Source organism: Oryzias latipes, chromosome 9 (assembly GCF_053564925.1).
Source record: "Oryzias latipes strain Hd-rR chromosome 9, Olatipes_Hd-rR_3.1".
Taxonomy (NCBI): domain Eukaryota; kingdom Metazoa; phylum Chordata; class Actinopteri; order Beloniformes; family Adrianichthyidae; genus Oryzias; species Oryzias latipes.
In genome coordinates, this window is record NC_136245.1 from 17,458,606 (window position 1) to 17,475,006 (window position 16,401).

Consider the following 16,401-nt stretch of genomic DNA (forward strand, 5'->3'; position numbering starts at 1 on the left):
ACGTCAGTTTCGGACAAATCGGTAAAAGTAAACTTTTTGTCGTCCTTAGCAACAGTGGTTTTATGCTAACCACGCCCACATTCCTTATATGTCCATATCCAGTGTTTTTCAATGTATGCAGTTTCAGGCATTATTGCATGCATTCAAATTTCACAGTAGTCCATTGAAAAATATAGGAGTTATAACAGTGCGCCACTTTGCTAGCTCGCCACGCGCACGCCGTTTAAAATCTACAACTTCTAATTCCAACATTTTTTCCACAGTAGCTTGCCATTGATGCCCAAAAAGTTTCGAGACGATCGCTGAAAATTCCAACGACAAGTTTACGTTTGAATCTGGTGGTAAAGGTGTTTTTTATTGAAAATTCAAGATGGCCGCCTTTTCCCGAGGTCAAAGATCGACGAAACTCCAGAGGTGATTGTGGACTTACGTTAGAGACATGTGCGTCAAATTTCGTGAAAATCGCTCGAAAAAAAGTTCATTTTTCTATATTGTGTAAAAACGCGAAAAACTCAAAATGGTAGATTTTGGCACAAAATGGCCGCCAAACCGTAGGTCGTGTCGCCATCACGTAATGATTTCAAAACTTTCTTTGGATATACCTGACAAAGTAATCTGGGTTTCGTTAGCCGATTCTTAAAAATAAAATCCGAAAAAATTTTTTTTTGCCGAGTCAGCACTTTTTTTTGCGACGGTTTTTTGTTTACCACGGCCACATTCCTTTATCGATTTTGTCGTATGTGACATCGTTTTGTACAGTGCGGGCCAGGGTATCGCATATTTCAGTTTCAGGCTATTCCGATAAAATATGTGCGAGCTAGCTAAAATGGCGACGGTTGCGAATTCGCCACGCGCATGCGTTTCAAATTCTACAACTTCTAATTCCAACATTTTGTCCACAGTAGCTTGCCATTGATGCCCGAGAAGTTTCAAAAAGATTGATAAAAATCCCTAGGACGAGTTTTCATTTGTATCCGTTACTAAAGGTCCTTTTTTATGAAAATTCAAGATGGCCGCCCCTTGCCAAGGTCAAAGGTCAACAAAACTTCCTACGAAGTTGGAGAATCGTGTTTGTGGCATGTGTGTGCAATTTCGTGAAAATCGTTTGAACAAAAGTGTCGTTTTCCCATATTGTGAAAAAACACAAAAATCGCCATTTCTCTGAGTTCGCCACAAAATGGCCGCCAAGCCGTAGGTCGTGTGGCCATCCCATAATGATTTCATAACTTCTTTGGGATATCTCCAACACGCGTGTTTTGGTTTCGTTGCTCTAATTTGAAATATTTTTTTTTGGCCCCATAAGCGATTTTCGGCCCATTCATTTTTTTTACGGGAACGCTCGCCGTGATGTCATCGTCATGGGGGGGGGTGACGTTCTCTTTGCCGAAAATTCATTTTCAATTTATCCCAGATGTGTGCCAATTTTGGTGAGTTTTCGGGTATGTGGCGGGGGTCAAATTTGCGATCAACGGATCCGTAAGAAAGAAGAAACGTAATTAAAGCCGCAAGCGGCGTTGTATGGCCCGCAGACGCAAACCGCCTCCACGCCCAACTCTATGCACCACCGCTGACCTCACCGCCCTCACAGCCCGCAAATTAAAAGCTAGTCAAGGCTGGATTTGCTAATTATGCTAACTATGCTAACTATGCTAATGTGGCTAAAAGTGCTAGCATAGCTATCAGCATCATCAACTGACTCGGAAAAACACATTACCTAAAATGCTAATTATGCTAAATATGCTAGCTATGCTAATGTGGCTAAAAGTGCTAGCATAGCGATCAGCATCATTAACTGAATCAGAAAAACACATTACCTAAAATGCTAATTATGCTAACTATGCTAGCTATGCTAATGTGGCTAAAAGTGCTAGCATAGCGATCAGCATCTTCAACTGACTCAGAAAAACACATTACCTAAAATGCTAATCATGCTAACTATGCTAGTAATGCTAATATAGCTAAAATTGCTAGCATAGCGATCTGCATCATCAACTGACTCAGAAAAACACATTCCTCCATTGGTGAGAGCTACATGTCATAAGTTGATAAAAAACCTACTTTTTCCAAAATGGCGGCTTTTCTGTTGATTTTTTCTCCATAGCAACCATTTTATGTTTTGATACCCTCGGGAGGACGAACAGATTGACGTCAGTTTCGGACAAATCGGTAAAAGTAAAGTTTTTGTTGTCCTTAGCAACAGTGGTTTTATGCTAACCACGCCCACATTCCTTATATGTCCATATCCAGTGTTTTTCAATGTATTCAGTTTCAGGCATTAATGCATGCATTCAATTTTCATTGTATTGTATTGAAATACATGGGAGTTATAATACTGCGCCACTTTGCTAGCTTGCCACGCGCACGCCGTTCAAAATCTACAACTTCTAATTCCAACATTTTTTACACAGTAGCTTGCCATTGATGCCCAAAAAGTTTTGAGACGATCGAAGAAAATTCCAACGACAAGTTTACGTTTGAATCTGGTGGTTAAGGTGTTTTTTATAGAAAATTCAAGATGGCCGCCTTTTCCCGAGGTCAAAGGTCGACGAAACTCCAAAGATGATTGTAGACTTACGCTAGGGATATGCGAGTCAAATTTCGTGAAAATCGCTTGAAAAAAAGTTCATTTTTCCATATCGTGTAAAAACGCGAAAAACTCAAAATGGCAGATTTTGGCACAAAATGGCCGCCAAACCGTAGGTCGTGTGGCCATCAAGTAATGATTTCAAAACTTTCTTTGGATATACCCGACAAAGTTATCTGGGTTTCGTTAGCCGATTCTTAAAAATAAAATCCGAAAAATTTTTTTTTTGCCGAGTCAGCACTTTTTTTTGCGACGGTTTTTTGTTTACCACGGCCACATTCCTTTATCGATTTTGTCGTATGTGACATCGTTTTGTTCAGTGTGGGCCAGGGTATCGCATATTTCAGTTTCAGGCTATTCCGATAAAATATGTGCGAGCTAGCTAAAATGGCGACGGTTGCGAATTCGCCACGCGCACGCGTTTCAAATTCTACAACTTCTAATTCCAACATTTTGTCCACAGTAGCTTGCCATTTATGCCTGAGAAGTTTCAAAAAGATCGATAAAAATCCCTAGGACGAGTTTTCGTTTGTATACGTTACTAAAGGTGCTTTTTTATGAAAATTCAAGATGGCCGCCCCTTCCCAAGGTCAAAGGTCAACAAAACTTCTTTGGTAGTTGTAGAATCGTGTTTGTGGCATGTGTATGAAATTTCGTGAAAATCGCTTGAACAAAAGGGTAGTTTTCCCATATTGTCAAAAAACACGAAAATCGCCATTTCTCTGAGTTCGCCACAAAATGGCCGCCAAGCCGTAGGTCGTGTGGCCATCCCATAATGATTTCATAACTTCTTTGGGATATCTCCAACACGCGTGTTTTGGTTTCGTTGCTCTAATTTGAAATATTTTTTTTTGGCCCCATAAGCGATTTTCGGCCCATTCATTTTTTTTACGGGAACGCTCGCCGTGATGTCATCGTCATGGGGGGGGTGACGTTCTCTTTGCCGAAAATTCATTTTCAATTTATCCCAGATGTGTGCCAATTTTGGTGAGTTTTCGGGTATGTGGCGGGGGTCAAATTTGCGATCAACGGATCCGTAAGAAAGAAGAAACGTAATAATAATGAAACAAAGCAGAAACAATATAGAAGTTTTTGCAGTCAGGTGGCCTATGTATTTCAATGCGGCCTGTCTTTTACTATAGGCTGGGCATGTCTTTTTGGCTTTAAACCCGTTCTTTGAGGGCTTTTTTGGGCTTTTTTGTGTTTTTGTCGTCATTTTTGCGACTACAATTTTAAGGTTTGTGCGATGGTGTTGTGCGTGTGTGTGTGTATTTTTGTTGCGTTACACAATTGTCGTGTCGTTTTGTGCTTTGGGCGACTTTTGACCCCATTTTTTGGCGTTTTGACGCGTTTTTTTGACGTTTTGGACCTTTTTGAGTGTTCGACCCTCGTAGCAGTTACAATATGGTCCTTGCAGTCTATGACTGCTGCGGGCCATAATTAAAGCCGCAAGCGGCGTTGTATGGCCCGCAGACGCAACCCGCCTTCCACGCCCAACGCTACGCACCACCGCCGCCCTCGCCGCCCTCACCGTCCACAAATGAAAAGCTAGTCAAGGCTGGATTTGATAATTATGCTAACTATGCTAATGTGGCTAAAAGTGCTAGCATAGCGATCAGCATCATCAACTGACTCAGAAAAACACATTACCTAAAATGCTAATTATGCTAACTATGCTAGCTATGCTAATGTGGCTAAAAGTGCTAGCATTGCGATCAGCATCATCAACTGACTCAGAAAAACTTATTACCTGAAATGCTAATTATGCTAACTATGCTAGCTATGCTAATGTGGCTAAAAGTGCTAGCGTAGCGATCAGCATCATCAACTGACTCAGAAAAACACATTACCTAAAATGCTAATTATGCTAACTATGCAAGTTATGCTAACATAGCTAAAAGTGCTAGCATAGCGATCAGCATCATCAACTGACTCAGAAAAACACATTCCTCCATTGGTGAGAGCTATATGTCATAAGTTGATAAAAAAAAACCACTTTTTCCAAAATGGCGGCTTTTCTGTTGATTTTATCTCCATAGCAACCATTTTGTGTTTTGGTCCCCTCGGGAAGACGAACAGATTGACGTCAGTTTCGGACAAATCGGACAAGTAAAATTTTTGTTGTCCTTAGCAACAGGGGTTTTATGCTAACCACGCCCACATTCCTTATATGTCCATATCCAGTGTTTTTCAATGTATTCAGTTTCAGGCATTTATGCATGCATTCAATTTTCACAGTAGTCCTTTGAAAAACATAGGAGTTATAACAGTGCGCCACTTTGCTAGCTCGCCACGCGCACGCCGTTCAAAATCTACAACTTCTAATTCCAACATTTTTTCCACAGTAGCTTGCCATTGATGCCCAAAAAGTTTCGAGACAATCGATGAAAATTCCAACGACAAGTTTACGTTTGAATCTGGTGGTAAAGGTGTTTTTTATAGAAAATTCAAGATGGCCGCCTTTTCCCGAGGTCAAAGGTCGACGAAACTCCAGAGGTGATTGTAGACTTACGCTACGGACGTGCGCGTCAAATTTCGTGAAAATCGCTCGAAAAAAAGTTCATTTTTCCATATTGTGTAAAAACGCGAAAAACTCAAAATGGCAGATTTTGACACAAAATGGCCGCCAAACCGTAGGTCGGGTCGCCATCACGTAATGATTTCAAAACTTTCTTTGTATATACCCGACAGAGTTATCTGGGTTTCGTTAGCCGATTCTTAAAAATAAAATCCGAAAAAATTTTTTTTTGCCGAGTCAGCACTTTTTTTTGCGACGGTTTTTTGTTTACCACGGCCACATTCCTTTATCGATTTTGTCGTATGTGATATCGTTTTGTTCAGTGTGGGCCAGGGTATCGCATATTTCAGTTTCAGGCTATTCCGATAAAATATGTGCGAGTTAGCTAAAATGGCGACTGTTGCGAATTCGCCACACGCACGCGTTTCAAAATCTACAACTTCTAATTCCAACATTTTGTCCACAATTGATTGCCATTGATGCCCGAGAAGTTTGAAAGAGATCGAAAAAAATCCCTAGGACGAGTTTTCGTTTGAATACCTTACTAAAGGTGCTTTTTTATGAAAATTCAAGATGGCCGCCCATTCCCAAGGTCAAAGGTCAACAAAACTTCTTTTGTAGTTGTAGAATCGTGTTTGTGCCATGTGTGTGCAATTTCGTGAAAATCGCTTGAACAAAAGATTCGTTTTCCCATATTGTGAAAAAACACAAAAAATCGCCATTTCTCTGAGTTCGCCACAAAATGGCCGCCAAGCCGTAGGTCGTGTGGCCATCCCATAATGATTTCATAACTTCTTTGGGATATCTCCAACACGCGTGTTTTGGTTTCGTTGTTCTCACCTGAAATATTTTTTTTTGGCCCCATAAGCGATTTTCGGCCCATTCATTTTTTTGACGGGAACGCTCGCTGTGATGTCATCGACTTCGGGGGGGTGACGTTCTCTTTGCCGAAAATTCATTTTCAATTTATCCCAGGTGTGTGCCAATTTTGGTGAGTTTTCGGGTATGTGGCGGGGGTCAAATTTAAGCTCAAAGACGCCGTTAGAAACGAGAAGAATAATAATGAAACGAAGCAAAAACAATATAGAAGTTTTTGCAGTCAGGTGGCCTATGTATTTCAATGCGGCCTGTCTTTTACTATAGGCTGGGCATGTCTGTTTGGCTTTAAACCCGTCTTTTGAGGGCTTTTTGGGGCATTTTTGGGTTTTTGTCGTCATTTTTGCGACTACAATTTTGACGTTTGTGCGTTGGTGTTGTGCGTGTGTGTGTGTATTTTTGTTGCGTTACACAATTGTCGTCTTGTTGTGTGCTTTGGGCGACTTTTGACCCCATTTTTTGGCGTTTTGACGCGTTTTTTTGACGTTTTGGACCTTTTTGAGTGTTCGACCCTCGTAGCAGTTACAATATGGTCCTTGCAGTCTATGACTGCTGCGGGCCATAATAATGAAACGAAGCAGAAACAATATAGAAGTTTTTGCAGTCAGGTGGCCTATGTATTTCAATGCGGCCTGTCTTTTACTATAGGCTGGGCATGTCTTTTTGGCTTTAAACCTGTCTTTTGAGGGCTTTTTGGGGCTTTTTTGTGTTTTTGTCGTCATTTTTGCGACTACAGTTTTTACGTTTTTGCGTTGGTGTTGTGCGTGTGTGTGTGTATTTTTGTTGCGTTACACAATTGTCGTGTTGTTTTGTGCTTTGGCCGACTTTTGACCCCATTTTTTGGCGTTTTGACGCATTTTTTTGACGTTTTGGACTTTTTGAGTGTTCGACCCTCGTACCAGTTACAATATGGTCCTTGCACTCTGTGAGTGCTGCGGGCCATAATTAAAGACCCACTCAGATAAAGATAGTGTTTCTAGCATGTTATTTGGGCATTTATAAAGAAAATTAATCTAAAATGTGCTTTTATGAGTATTTCTTCATAAAATTTATTGTGAATCAGGAGCAACTGAAAAACAAATGCTGTTTTGAAGAGTTTTTTGTTATATAGAAAAACTCTGTTCCACAATGGGGGAAGGGAAGGGGGTCGGGATTGCCTCACAGCTCAGGGGCGCATTTCTAATGAGCCACTTTCCAGAAACTAAGTTCTAGAAAACGACACAGGTTTTCTTTATTTTGGCTAAAAATTGCATAACTGGAGGTACAAGGATGTCTTATAATTATTAGTTTTCCTTTATTTGCAGCTGTGAGACATATTTCACTCCAATCACACACATAGACACACACACGCAAACACACACACACAGGTGCGTAGTTGTTATGATTTTTGACAGGAACCATTTATGTTCTTGCGGGAAAACTCAACCCACATTCAGTGGACACTCAACAGGGGAGGGGCAAAACATATAAAAGATTCTCTGCATGGGAGTCCTTCCAACATTACACAGGCAGACCTTTTAGAAAATGAGCAGCAGAAGCAGAAAGATGAGAGTCCAGGAGGTTCTGGTAGTCATCACTGATCATGATCAGAAGAAGACTATCTTGAGCTAAATTCTGATTCTAATTATTCTGATTTTGAACCAGATGAGGGAATTGCTATTCTTTTTCCTCCAAGCAAGACATTCATATCAAAGAATGGTGAAATACATTGGTCTTCATCCCCAAATATGCGTCAGACAAACCTGTCTGCAGAAAACATAAAAAAGACAGTGCCAGGGCCCACTAGGATGGCAGTGACCATGTCAATTCATTCAATCTAATTCAATTCAACTCAATTCAATTCAATTCAATTCCATTTTATTTGTATAGCCCAGATTCACAACTGTTGTCTCGATGGGCTTCGTATCGGTAATTGAAAAAGTAAAACATAAAATAAAAAGGATCATGAATACATAGAATTCAATAGGAAAAAAATAAATTGAACTAAATAAACTAAACTAAACAGACTAAACTAAACGCTAATTCATGCCTTTAGATCCCCTTTCGGGGTAAGGAAAAACTAATAAAAAAATTAAAAAAAACGGATTCCGGAAAAAACTAAGAAACCTCAGGGGTGTCCACATAAAGGAGGGATCCTCCCCCAGGAGGGACAGGCGATGTACCAGAACTCATAAAGAGGAATTAGTTTATCTAACACTACAACTTCATATTTAAAGTCCAGCAGACAAGCTTCATCCAGATATAGTTGAGGGGACGGCCAGGGGCGCGAGATGAGCCGGAGACAGGATCCAGGTCAAGACAAGCATGACCTGTGCGAAATGTGCAAAGTTAATTTGCACAAAGCAGTGTAATGACTGGACACTCTTGTGCTGTATATATGTACAGACACACACAACTTCATATTGCAATTGCTCATCTGTTGTATTGTGATTTTGCTTTTTTCTGGTTCACAGTGCATGTATGTAAAACAAAATTTCAAGATTATGTTTCAATGTTATTTAAAACTATTGTATTTTATATGTTAGTCTTTCAAAAGTAATACAGCAGTGAAAAATAAAAATAAAGTTAGAACATGTATATTTTTAAGAAAAACGAGTGAATTATCTAATAATTGAACCACTACCTGTTAGAGGTAAGGAACACCATTTCACTAAGTTTTTGAAAGAATAGTTGTTAATGGAGTTAGAAATGAAATATTCACACTGCTTGTTAAGATTTTTTGGGTTTCAGACATTATTTAATTAATAAAACATGAACATCATCTCTGTTACTCACAAATGAACATAACAGGAGGGTTAACCAAAAGCACACAATCACTGCAGCAAAATCATTCCTAGCCTTAAAATAAAAAACAATGCACAAAAAAAACAACTAGTCTGGCCTCTAGTTGAAGTCTTTCTGACTACAAAAGAAATATATAAATGCTAATGTAAATTTAAACAAAACACATAAGCCATGGAACAAATAAAAAAAATCAAAAATAAAGGAGGAAGAAAAAAGTGAGAGGTAATGTTAATGGCTGTTGATGAAGCTAAGGAAGAGTAATTGCTCCTTCTAGTGGGAAAATGAAGTATGGCATGCTGTGCACATCAAGTGTGTAAACGTTTACTATTTAACTTCTCTAACAGTTTTCAGTCAGATACTCAAAACTCCTTTCCATGTCAGGCTTTTCATTTGGGGATCATGGCTAAATTAAAACCCTTGTTCTATCCTAGGCACTTTAACATTGGGAGTGTGGTCATCTAGACCCCACAAGACAGTGCGCTGAACTTTTTTCTTCAGTGATTTGTGATCTTCACTGGTGTCCATGGATTACATGAAATCCTCTCCACCTTTATCCACCTTTGTCATGGTAGGGAGAACACGTCATTGGTCATCTTGACCCCACAGCACAAGGGTTACGGAGGACCAGCAGCTCTCAGCTTTGAATCATAAGTCCCCTGTTCAGAATAATGTTAACACTGAGGTTTCAACACACAGTTGAGGTTTAAATGTCAAATGTAGTTTTCTTTTTCTGTTAATTCATTTAAAAACTAAACTGCATTTACTACATTTAATTTTATGTCCAAAAAATAACCCTTAAATAGAAATGTGTTTTTAAAAAGCAGAAGGAATTTGAATATGGAAAGACAAGGAAAATCACCAAAATCAAACCAACAACTCAAAGAGCTCTGCCTAATAGTGTAGGTTATCAACAAGTTTATGTGGACTAACAATAATCACAACCTTTATACAGTCAAATAAAGCTTTCAGACTTGATGCCACCTGTAATTCACTGTGGTTTAAAAATAAACAGTGATGCCCCAACACACAAATCACAAGAACAACAGACTAAAATGAAAGACCGGAAAACCCAATGCAGTCTTTGCCTTTCATTTCCTATGCATAGTCCTTTGTGATTGTTACTATCACAAACTATCGTTTTCTTTGAAAACTCTTCCGATTTGTTGTTTGGAATCTGCTGAGATTCTCATTGGCCCTGTGGTGAACCCTTCACCGTCCCACTTCGATCATCGTTTCCTCTATTGTAAAAGCATTCCCAGTGGTCTTTGATCTTATGCCATTTTTAGGCAAAATCCAAAAACCTGTGTCATTTTCTAGGACATAGTTTCTGCAGAGCGGCAGGAGTTCATTAGAAATTATTCTCTGAGTTTTGGGCAGGACCATTGGCTTAGAGTAAGCCCACCCCCTTCCCCTTCCAGTTGCTGAGATCTCTCTGTTGATATTCTTTCATTATTTCTGTGCTATTAAGGTATGGCAAAGCAGAGGGTGCAGCAGGAAGAACTGGAACCTCATTAAAATCTATTTGACAAACTGTCTCTAGCTGTCAGAAACCAGCAAAGAAAGATCCATAATAGATAAACCAGATAATGGCAACAACTTAAAAACTTTAAATAAACTTCAGTTTAAAGCTAACCAAACAAAAGGGCACCCAAAGCTCTCAAACCTGTTTTGAGCTTCTGAATAAGTCCGGCTGGCACTAAAAGCACTACAGTTTCTAAATAATGCACAAGTGAGTGTCGCTGCAAAGGCAAATGTTTAACAGAACTTTGATCAGATTTATAAAATCACTGAGAGAAAGGTCACATTAAAGCTTTTTGTGGGGTTTGAGAGTATAAAACAAATCCTTTTCAAACAATCTTTTAGTTTCTGTTTCGTTTACATTGTCCTCCTCTTTTTTTGCTTGTTGAGACAAGGTTCCTGCAAGCCAACTCCATTGTGCTCACGTCTGAGCGGCAAACCAAGTTACAGAGAAAAGAACAACTGACAAATGTTTCTTCATTAAAGAATATAAATGGGTCACTCCAGCTGCACTACTGAAAAAACTGAATCTTAGGAAAGTATAAGTAAAAATTTGTCTTATTTTCTGTCTTTTAAGAAAAATAATCTTATTAAGAAAGTTTTTTAAAAGTGAAACAATCTTAGTTGGAGAAAACATGTCTTATTGACTAAACTTTTTTCCTGAAATAAGAGTACTTGTAAGACAATTTTTCTTTTCCCATTGTCAGATTTTTATGCTTATGTATGCTTAAGAAAATCTGCCAACAGGGTTGGAATTCTTTCTTATTTCTAAGGGGCCTGTTCAGTCAGTGCAATTATTTTCGAAGTTTTAAAATTAAAGTTTGACCTGATTTTTTTTTTTTTTTTATTAGTTTCACTTTTTTATCTGACGTCTGAAACAAATGAGTCAGTCCGCTTTCTGGTTTTGTCTTTTTTTTCTGGGAAATAATCTGACAACATGAAAGAGTTTTCACAGGAAGTCCCCTCTGTAAAGATTTCATGTGAATTGTGTAAGTGTTGAATCTTTATCTTAAACAGGCTTCTTTTATGAGGTGTTGCAACAGCTTTGCATCCGTTTTCCTTTACCAACTCTGCTTTCCTGTAACTGATATATACCATAAAACTTTAAGTGCAACAATAAACACCGTCAAATATGTACGTGGAGTGTGATGTAACATTACAAACCTGCAGATGACATCAGAGAGTATTTCATATATGGCTTGCAATATCTGGAAGGCAGAATTGACAAAGAAATTCATAGGTGAGGTTTTCTTAAGTCAGACGGATGCAGAAAAGCAAGCAAAAACCTTTTTGAGCTGGATTTCCTTTCACTGCCTTATATGGCAAGGATATGACCAATAATGATGGGGTAAAAACGCACACGTCCACTCTGTAAGAACAAAAAAATCTTTGGCAATGACCAACAGGAATCGAGAAAGCATGTGCTTCATTTCATTCACCGACCAGTTTCAGTAAATTTACAGAGCTGTGGGAAAATGATCAAAATGTATTATTCAGATTTCTGCCTTTTAAATCCCATCGCAACACACACAAAAAAAACACTTTTCAATCCTTCAAACTATTTATGTTTGTCTCAATCATGCAAAATGTCAACACTTTCACATATTAGAGGGGATTTTTTAAAAAAAAGATTAAGGTTCATCTTTGTAAATGAAGAAATAGAAGCAGAAATGTGAAGAGAAATACTTCTATTCATCTTCTTTTTTTTTATTCATTCATCTTCTTTACCGTTTATTCCCTTTTGGGGTCACGGGGTTGCCGGAGCCTATCCCGGCCACTTGGGTGTAGGCAAGGGATACCCTGGACTGGTCGCCAGTCTGTCGCAGGGTAGAATATCCTCAATCACACATCCATTCACTCTCACACTCACACCTATGGACAATTTAGAGTTGCCAATCAACCTATGAAGCATGTTTTTGGACGGTGGGAGGAAGCCGGAGATCCCAGAGGGAACCCACGCATACATGGGGAGAACATGCAAACTCCACACAGAAAGGTCCCCCATTGATGTTGTGTTTTTCATGTCCCCCAGCCGGGACTTGAAGGGGCCTTCTTGCTGTGAGGCAAGAGCGCTAACCACTGCGCCACCATGCAGCCCTGAAGAAGAAATACTTCTAATTTTCTCAAAATATGTGTGCTGCTTTTATTTTTTAAAGAAGAAAAGCAAAACTGATGGAGGTTCAAGACATTCACACACAAGAAAAACCTGATTATTTTCTTGTCTTGTTATTTCAATTTAGCTGCTCTTAAATTCCCCAGAAAACAACAAGCCAGTGACAGTTGGAACTAAAAATAAGAAATGTTTGCACATGCCTGCACACGGTCCGTACTTTGGGGAAATTTCCCACGTCTGGTCCCTCCCTCAAGCCCGCCTCCCTTTCTCAGGGATTCACCGTTTTCGAATCACACATGCTTTCTGCCTTAAAGGCGGCCAACAACACTGTTGGGCAGATGAATCACAGGAGCAAAGCAAAACACAGAGCAACAGAAGATCGATGAGTTCTTGTTTAAGATGGTGAAAGAAGACGGCAACAATAACTTTGGTGAGATGTTCATCGAATTATACGTTGAATTTTCATGTAAAAGTAAAAATCTCCATAACAAAAAAGTTTCAGTCATTAAATTATTATTGGCTGACTCTTATTTGTTGAAACTTTAAACTCATGCAGCTTTACAATTAAATGTGTTGCCTTAGAGATTTTTTTTGCATTTCTTAAAAAGCAAACATTTTAAATACATCTTATATTTTAATTCTTGTTTTGTCAGTTAGAAGAGAAAGTTAAAGATTTATTTGGGCCAAAGAAGCTAAAAAACAGTCAATCTTCAGTGGGAGTTGACTTTTTCTGTCTTGTGAGGTCATCTCTATGATGCACTAGAATGTTCAGGAGGAGACATTCCTGAAATAAATTTGACAACAGCTATTGTTTGTTTCATCTTTGCAGTTCCAGGAATAAGATCAGTATAGTTAGGTGTGTCACAAGGTTCGTAAGGCACACTTAACTTGTTGTAGTGATTAACCTGACAAAAGATTTAAATAGTTCGGCAAATAGTCATAAAGGTTTTCTTGGAATTCCTTTATACTGCAGTGGGATGGACAACAGCAATTTTTCTTAGATCATGGCAGCACTGGATAAAGAAAATTTCCAAGTTGGTTGCAGCAGTGAGCAGGAATGAACTTTTGGTTCTCTTAAAACCGGTTTCAACACATAAGTCTCGTCTTGTCAGACCCTTGTTTTTCCGAAATTTTGGAGTGACACTAAATGTGGATAATCAGTCAGTGGAGGCCAGGCTGAGATCTGAAAGAAAAGAGAGCAGCAGATAAGGCTGCCTGAAAAACAACCCATATCTCTTGTATGCTAGTTGTCTCAAGCAACAAATGAAGGTTTAAAAACTTGCTTTGTGACATTTTTGTGGAACTGAATCCTCTCTTACTTCTATTTATAGAACTCCACAAATAAAATTCTTCTTTTTTTCCTCAACAGTTGGCTCAGTGGTAACAAATAAGTGCAGCCGTCACTGCCTCGGACTTCTGACCTTCCACAGTTGGGCTACTGGAGACCGGATCCACCTGAGCCCGGATGGTCTGCAGGCTGAAAGGATAGGGGACACGTTCAGAGATGGCCTAGTGTTCACTAGCCGGCCAGTAAGGGTCCAGGAGAGAGTTCATGTTCGAGTGCAGAAGGAAGAACTGTTTAAATGGCAGGGAGCCATGCGGATCGGCTTCACCAGCGTGCCACCTTCAGACAGATCTTTGCCTCTGCCCAGGATGGCCATCCCAAATCTGACCCAAAAGCCGGGCCACTGGGCTGCTCCTGTGCCTGAGTCCCAGTGTTCTGCAGGTTCAGAGCTGGTGTTCTGGGTCTCTGCTGGTGGAAACATATATGTAGAATGCGGCAACACGCGGGACAAACTTCTTTCAGGAGTGGACCTCGGTCAGCCCCTCTGGGCCATGATAGATATCTACGGACAGACACGCTCCATATTTCTGCTTGGTATGTTTATCACATTCACAATGTATCTCCTCTTTGTCTTATTCTCTATTCAAATTCATGATCATGGATCATGGTCTTTCTGTCCCTGACCTTTGCTGTGACCTCCCTGCTGCAGGCTCTGAGATGAAGAGATTGTTTTATAGAAGAAAGTCCTGCACTGTTCCTGTACCTGAGCTTCCCATCTCACCCAATGACAGCTGTCATTTGAATGCTAACGCTTCAACATCAAGATACGGTGATGAGTGCGTCTCCAACCTTGAAATGGACATGTCAGCAGGTAAAAAGAGTCACTGTAGCGGTTCTTTTTTTATTTAGCACAGTGAAGTCTGTCTGTGTGATGCCAGGAATATAACCTTGATTCTTGTCTTCTGGTTCCAGATGAAACATGTGTGGTGTGCATGCAGAGAACAGTCGAAAGTGCCTTGCCCTGTGGCCACAAGTGTTTGTGTTACCAATGCACTTCCAGAGTCTTGCTGCAGTTTGGAACCTGCCCGCTGTGCCGAGAGGACATCAGGTCTCTGTTAATAGAGTGGAGGGGGGTGTCTGGCTGAGCCTTGAAATGCTATTCCACCTGAAATAATCCCTGAACTGTTTTTGTAATTGTAGTGAGGAAAATGAAAAGTGGCTGACGTGAATTGTTGAAGCCACAGAATCTGACACTCCAGAAACACTTACATTTTATAAAAACCTTGTGAGACAAAGAAAATGTATTATGAAGCTGACACCAGTCCCAATGAGCATAAATGTATTTTGTAAAATGTAAATTGAAAAATGTCATTCTTTTGCACTTTCTTTGTAATCTCTAGATAAAGAAGAGGAGCCAAAATATCTGTTGCTGACAAAGACATGAGCGTTTATTGTGTATAAGAATTTGTTTTATATGTTTTTTACACATATTTTTAACTGTAATTTCTTTTTACATGTTTCTACTTTGTAAAAAAAAAAGTCACTTGTCTGGAAGAATGTCAAAGATAAGGAAAGATATAAAGACGTTCTGACTTTTATTCTTGTTGATGTGTCTGATGTGATCCTGAGATATGTATCTAAATAAGCGGAGTGTTTGGTTTCCCAGCACTGTCGTGAATCTAAAAATGACTCATTTTTCAAAGGAGTAGACATATTTTGTTTAAAATGCAGAAGCCGATGCAGTAGATTGTGTAATCTGAAACTGGTTATGGGTGTGTTTTACGCTGCTGGAAAGATACCAGAGAGTGGAGATGTTTCTTGCACAACTGAAAAACGTGCAACCTGCAAATCATTGCTGTGGTTAAATAGAAAACAAAACTTATTAGTTAATAAATGATCTGCAGTATTTTTTAAGACTTTAATATAAATTAAACATTTAGTGTACTTGATTATGTATCCGCATCTCCTCTGTTCGTCATCTGGATCCATGCTCACCTGTTCTGTCTTTAATGCAACAGCTCTGGTATAATTGTCCACACAAATCAGTGGTATTATTAAATGATTTGTCTGTTGTAAATGATTAACATGGCAAAGGAGTGAATGAAGCAAAATGCTGGCAAGTGTTTTTGTAGTTTAACCTTAAAAGCCCAAACATTGCTGATGCAGGAAAAACTAAAATCCATCTGCATCAAGAAGCACGTTTGTTCCTATTGCTTCTACAGAAAATAACTGGTTGCTCCTAAAGTCCCACTCCGATCATCTTGTGATCTATTTTAAAAGCATTCCCAGTGGTCTTGTAGTTATGATTTTGCCATTTTTTTAGCCACAAAAAGCAAAACAATCATTTTTCAGGACATCATTTCTGCAGTAGTTCGTTAGAAATTCACCTGTGAGTTGTGAGCTGGACTGTTGTAGTGGCCTTCCCATTGTATTTTCCACATAACGTAACATATTTCAATCTGCATTTTTTTCATGTACTCCTGCTTCATAACCATTTAAGTAAAAATATACTCATGAAAGCAATTTTATTCTAAATTTTTTAATGTCCTTCACCATAAGCAAAATGCTTCAAGAAAAAGTTAAAAACAGCAAAAACACCAATTTCATTGGAGTGGGTCTAAAGCAGTAAAACATAAACTTTCTGTTGGATAGGTATTCATTAATTTTCCCTCCCTGGGACATTATTCTGAGGACATCTGTGGAGAAATCTGTTTTGTATAAAA

The 16,401-nt window shown here is 39.2% G+C and overlaps 1 protein-coding gene across 1 annotated transcript; it reads left to right on the forward strand.

The window, feature by feature from the left end:
* The first annotated feature begins 12,676 nt into the window (after nucleotides 1–12,676).
* LOC101171339 (E3 ubiquitin-protein ligase NEURL3-like) lies at nucleotides 12,677–15,276 on the forward strand. The gene is made up of 4 exons (XM_004072490.5): nucleotides 12,677–12,823; nucleotides 13,763–14,272; nucleotides 14,388–14,549; nucleotides 14,651–15,276. The coding sequence occupies exons 1-4, from the start codon at nucleotides 12,793–12,795 to the stop codon at nucleotides 14,821–14,823; spliced, it is 876 nt and encodes a 291-aa protein (XP_004072538.1). The 5' UTR covers nucleotides 12,677–12,792; the 3' UTR covers nucleotides 14,824–15,276.
* The last annotated feature ends 1,125 nt before the right edge of the window (nucleotides 15,277–16,401 follow it).